The sequence below is a fragment of the Callionymus lyra genome, chromosome 3 (genome assembly GCF_982586985.1).
Source record: "Callionymus lyra chromosome 3, fCalLyr1.hap1.1, whole genome shotgun sequence".
Classification (NCBI taxonomy): Eukaryota; Metazoa; Chordata; class Actinopteri; order Syngnathiformes; family Callionymidae; genus Callionymus; species Callionymus lyra.
This window is the reverse complement of record NC_141820.1, coordinates 19,482-25,705: the sequence shown is the minus strand read 5'-3', so window position 1 is coordinate 25,705 and position 6,224 is coordinate 19,482. Positions and strand designations below refer to the sequence as shown.

The window sequence follows — 6,224 nt, the reverse complement described above, 5'->3', positions numbered from 1 at the left end:
TTCTTGAAGGAGTCAGTAGATCATCAAACACAGATGTTTCTTGAAGGAGTCAGTAGATCATCAAACACAGATGTTTCTTGAAGGAGTCAGTAGATCATCAAACACAGATGTTTCTCGAAGGAGTCAGTAGATCATCAAACACAGATGTTTCTCGAAAGAGTCAGTAGTCTGTGTTGTCTTTACATTGACTCCAGTAGGTTTTCTACTCTATACACTCCATTTTTCCTCCTCCCTCACTTTTCTCTCCTCCTTTCTCTCACTGTATCCTCCCTCCCTCACTCTTCTCTCTTTTTTCTCAATGTATCCTCCCTCACTCTTCTCTCTTCTTTTCTCTCACTGTATCCTCCCTCACTCTTCTCTTTTCTTTTCTCTCACTGTATCCTCCCTCACTCTTCTCTCTTCCTTTTTCTCAATGTATCCTCCCTCACTCTTCTCTCCTCTTTTCTCTCACTGTATCCTCCCTCACTCTTCTCTCCTCTTTTCTCTCACTGTATCCTCCCTCACTCTTCTCTCCTCTTTTCCACTGTATCCTCCCTCACTCTTCTCTCCTCTTTTCCACTGTATCCTCCCTCACTCTTCTCTCTTCTTTCCTCTCACTCTTCTCTCCATCTATCTGTCTACCCCTCCATCCTTCCTCCCAGCCACTCACAGCAGGAGTCAACACTGAGTCTGGTTCTGCTCCAGGTTTCTTCTAAAATGATTTTTTCCTACCGTCATGCTGTGATTCACTTATTGTTTATTATTTTCTGCAACATCATCAACTGAGTCTTCACATCACTTTGTTATGATTAACTCTGACCTCAAACTGATGAACATGGTGTCAATGACTGAGAACTTCTTTCCATATTTCCTCCTTTTATTTTGTCACTTTGAATTCGTATTGTTTCAGTCAATTCTTCACAAGGTCATTTTGTAGATTCTGTCTCTTTCAAGTCCGGTCAGAGCTCAGATCTTGACCGTTATGTAGACCATCCGTTCTCCTCGTGGTTAGTGGCATCATGGTTCAGTTTGTAGGAATTTTTCTTGAATGAGATGAAACTGTTCGGACACTTCACTCTTCATTTGAGGGAATTCTTTGTCTCAACATGAGTCGATTAAAGAATCAGGTTCAAGGTCGACTCCGTTGTGATGTTGAAGATGTCAAATGATCAAACTAAATGTCCTTAGAGGACCTTCTGACTGCACCTCAAGTCTGTTCTCCCATGAAGTTGAGCAGAAACTTGTCCAGAGTGAAGACTCTTCCCCAGCCAACACCTGCCTCCATGCTGATGAACTCCTCCAGGTTCATGTCACACTCTGAGGAGCAAGAGGACCATCAGAGCTTCACACAGGTACGTGTCAGCTGCTCACCTGCGCTGCTGATGATTGGATAGTGAGGAGGAAGCATCTTCCATCGTCCAGACTCGTCCTTCATGTGTGATCGGTCGGAGGAGAAGTTCTTCAAAAAGCAGGTCGACGGTACAACACGGAATTTCCTGTTTGGTTCAAACACACAATTATCTGGACAATCAATATAAACAGTAAACTATCATGAAGAAGAAAACTGAAATTTGTACCAACTTCACCATCTAAATGACTTCATAACTCATAAAATCATTATAAATAATTATATATATATATATATATTCATTTATTTGCATTTGTATCATTTATACTAAACATTTATATCATATATGAAGATTTCAGCAGCTGTTTAGTTTAACAAAACTAAATCCAAGCGTCACCTGTGGAACTGAGGTTTGAGTTCATGGTCTGAGTGCAGGGCTTTGGTGGCGTATTGCTCAAGGGTGCATGGGAAGGACATGACAGTGTCCAGATCATAGATCAGAGGCTCGAACTCTGGACTTTGATGCAGGAGCACCACATGGTAGTCCTGAGAGGAAGCATGACATCATGAGTCCAGTAGATTGTGACCAGAGAACTGGACTCACCCAGATGACCGGATCCTCTCCAGAACCAGACTTCTGCTGCCAGAGTGGCACCTGCAGCACAGAAACTATTTATCTCAGAGAGAGAAGACGATGATGTTCACAACAATATAGGAACATTGTTGAGACTGTCACACACGGACACACACTGTCACACACGGACACACACTGTCACACACGGACACACACTGACACACACAGACACACACTGTCACACACTGTCACACACTGTCACACACGGTCACACACAGACACACACTGTCACACACTGACAAACACTGTCACACACTGTCACACACGGACACACACTGTGGTGTCTTTGTTGCTTTGCTGCCTCATCAGGCTCCAGCGATGTGTGCCTAGAATACTGTCTTAAACTTGCATTAAATAAAAAACATTGGCTAACCGTTGACAATTTAGCAGCTAAAAGACAAAACACAGCAAATATTTCTTAAACTTTGATTTACTGTGTAGTCTTACTTGACAACAAAACCTTCACACCTAAAATATGATTTTCTTTTTTCAGCTATTGTTTGGTCACAATGTTTCAATGTTCATCTTTATAATTGTCCTCATGGTGGCGCTGTTGTTGCATGCAGGGCGGGGAAAGAACGTTTCACTGCAAACGTAAAATAAATGTTGGTTAGAAATATATATTTTATGCGACTTAATTGTTGTTAAGTAAGAAAATATACTTATTTAATGCATTTTGTCCTTTGGCTGCTCATTTTTCCATGTCAACTTTTATTTTCTCCAAAATTGGGTTCATTTTACCAACACTTTCTTTTTTACAATGATAACTAAAGATTTAAAGATGACACTATTTTAGCAACATGTATATACAGTTGCGGTCAAAAGTTTAACTACACGAGTAAAGGACATAATGTCAAGGCTCTCTTGAGTTTCCCGTTATTTCTACGACTCTGATTATTCTTTCACAGAGTGATTGGAAAAGATTCTTCTTTGTCACGAAAAACATTCATTACGTTTGGTTCTTGTATGACTTTATTATGGGTTGACAGGAAAAGTGGCGAAATCTGCTCCGTCAAAAATATACAAACAGTGCTAATATTTGGTAACATGTCTCTTGGCCATTTTCTCTCACCGCTTTCTTCTGGTTGGAGATGAAGACCACGAACAGCTGGCTCAGAGGAACGCTGCCGTCACTCCTCACAAAGTCACACAACTTCCACACATTTTCCTCGCTGGAAGAGAACGATGTGTCGCCTCAGTGACATATTTACACAACAATACACCATGAAGCTTATTTCAGTCAGTCTTCATCTACACAAACACAAATAGGAATTTCTTCCGACAACATCCTTGTTTCTGCTGCTGTGACCAGACACGTTATCAGGAATTGATCAACAATTACTACACACACAATGACAACAATGTCTTCACAAACGAGTGAATAAATGGTAAACACAGTTGCACACTCACCAGTAACAGCTCGTGTAAACACAATCTTCACGTTTCAAGGTTATTCTTCTTTCTTCCAAAGTCATGGTCACTGAAAGTCCAAAAAGTAATTTGAGACACAAAAGTTCATTTGATCCATTAATAAGAAGCTGGTTGAACATAAAGTGTGTACTGTTTTCATACTGCAGTACAACAACTCTTTTAATTGTGTTCATACTGCAGTACAACAACTCTTTTAATTGTTTTCATACTGCAGTACAACAACTATTTTAATTGTGTTCATACTGCAGTACAACAACTCTTTTAATTGTTTTCATACTGCAGTACAACAACTCTTTTAATTGTGTTCATACTGCAGTACAACAACTATTTTAATTGTGTTCATACTGCAGTACAACAACTCTTTTAATTGTTTTCATACTGCAGTACAACAACTCTTTTAATTGTGTTCATACTGCAGTACAACAACTCTTTTAATTGTGTTCATACTGCAGTACAACAACTTTTTTAATTGTGTTCATACTGCAGTACAACAACTCTTTTAATTGTTTTCATACTGCAGTACAACTCTTTTAATTGTGTTCATACTGCAGTACAACAACTCTTTTAATTGTGTTCATACTGCAGTACAACAACTCTTTTAATTGTGTTCATACTGCAGTACAACAACTATTTTAATTGTGTTCATACTGCAGTACAACAACTCTTTTAATTGTTTTCATACTGCAGTACAACAACTATTTTAATTGTTTTCATACTGCAGTACAACAACTCTTTTAATTGTGTTCATACTGCAGTACAACAACTCTTTTAATTGTTTTCATACTGCAGTACAACAACTCTTTTAATTGTGTTCATACTGCAGTACAACAACTATTTTAATTGTGTTCATACTGCAGTACAACAACTCTTTTAATTGTGTTCATACTGCAGTACAACAACTCTTTTAATTGTTTTCATACTGCAGTACAACAACTCTTTTAATTGTGTTCATACTGCAGTACAACAACTCGTTTAATTGTGTTCATACTGCAGTACAACAACTCTTTTAATTGTTTTCATACTGCAGTACAACAACTCTTTTAATTGTGTTCATACTGCAGTACAACAACTCTTTTAATTGTATTCATACTGCAGTACAACAACTCTTTTAATTGTGTTCATACTGCAGTACAACTCTTTTAATTATTTTCATACTGCAGTACAACAACTCTTTTAATTGTGTTCATACTGCAGTACAACAACTCTTTTAGTTGTTTTCATACTGCAGTACAACAACTCTTTTAATTGTTTTCATACTGCAGTACAACAACTATTTTAATTGTGTTCATACTGCAGTACAACAACTCTTTTGATTGTGTTCATACTGCAGTACAACAACTCTTTTAATTGTTTTCATACTGCAGTACAACAACTCTTAATTGTTTTCATACTGCAGTACAACAACTATTTTAATTGTGTTCATACTGCAGTACAACAACTATTTTAATTGTGTTCATACTGCAGTACAACAACTCTTTTAATTGTTTTCATACTGCAGTACAACAACTCTTTTAATTGTGTTCATACTGCAGTACAACAACTCTTTTAATTGTTTTCATACTGCAGTACAACAACTCTTTTAATTGTGTTCATACTGCAGTACAACAACTCTTTTAATTGTTTTCAAACTGCAGTACAACAACTCTTTTAATTGTTTTCATACTGCAGTACAACCACTCTTTTAATTGTGTTCATACTGCAGTACAACAACTTGTGTTACAATCAGCTCTATCTTGTACTTAAATACATCAATAATGAAAAATGCATTTAATCTTATTCAACATTTTCACTTCAGTCCATTACAAGGTTAAACGGTTAATTCAACAATTAAATAACATTCTTGTTACCGTAGTACTTGAACATATGGTCTTTTGCTTTTGATGTAGTTTTCTGCGACGTGTGATACGTCATGAACTGCGACAACATAACAATGTAAATACTACTGTATTGTGTATTTGAGAAAGTTTCTCTTAACCCAGCATTGATACATAATAACACCGGGACCTTAATCAGAATATAAATGTAGATTTTGAATTTAAAAAAAAGAAAAAAAAAGTTTTACACATAGAGCGTGTGTGTCGTGGCCATGGAAACCACACAGACTGTAGTGGGAGTGATATTTTGATACAATGCATTGATGTTCATTTGATGATAAACGTCTCTTTGAACGATAACAGTTTTCATGCTCGGATCCCTGTTGTGTATAAAGAACTTAAAGTACTTCTTGACACGTGGATTCATTCAAACGTGTAAATAATAATGTAAATAATAATAACAAACACCATGAATGAGCAGCTGGTTTACCGTAAAGCATGTAATACAAGTGCACTTGAGTAGGAGCAGCAAGAACAGTAGTTTTGTGACCTGGTCTAGAAATATAATAAAATATATAATAACCAAGACTTACTTGTTACACAAAAATCAAAGTCAGTCCGAGATCCAGCGTTAGATCATGACGTCATTATGACGCGCACGGTTAGCTCGATGCTAACTTGGCTGTTCATCGTGGAAATGATGATAATGCACAATATTAAACATGTGTCAGTATTTTCAAACCTTTAATTTACTATAATGTATTTTCTTCTCTGTTAAACTTTTCTGACGCGCTCACTGATGTATTATTGATACAAAACTTTATTGATCTCCTTCGGGTGATTTTTATTTATTGTAGAACATAAAAAACGAGTTTCTACTCACTTAGTCTCCGCGAATCCTCAGCAAAGAGGGATCATATATGAATGTAAACATGAATATATATTTATATAATATCTCTTCGGTACAGAATCTCTGCACCCTGGAGTATCCGCATTAGATGACGTCACTACGGTTCTC

At 37.0% G+C, this 6,224-nt stretch overlaps 1 protein-coding gene across 1 annotated transcript; it reads right to left on the bottom strand.

Moving 5' to 3' along the window:
* Positions 1-835: 835 nt before the first annotated feature.
* On the bottom strand, positions 836-6,212 carry ntaq1 (N-terminal glutamine amidase 1). The gene is made up of 7 exons (XM_087786091.1): positions 6,090-6,212; positions 3,372-3,441; positions 3,034-3,133; positions 1,932-1,982; positions 1,725-1,873; positions 1,351-1,475; positions 836-1,296 (listed from the first exon to the last, which is right to left on the bottom strand). Coding segments are annotated over exons 1-7 (606 nt in total). The 5' UTR covers positions 6,091-6,212; the 3' UTR covers positions 836-1,186.
* Between the last annotated feature and the right edge of the window lie 12 nt (positions 6,213-6,224).

What these genes read in the sequence shown, in the direction of transcription:
- ntaq1 (XM_087786091.1), bottom strand. An exon ending in CTCAAACCTCAGTTCCACAG is followed by an intron (nt 1,476 to 1,724) that starts GTGACGCTTGGA and finishes TGAACCAAACAG; the next exon opens with GAAATTCCGTGTTGTACCGT. An exon ending in TCCAATCATCAGCAGCGCAG is followed by an intron (nt 1,297 to 1,350) that starts GTGAGCAGCTGA and finishes CTTGCTCCTCAG; the next exon opens with AGTGTGACATGAACCTGGAG.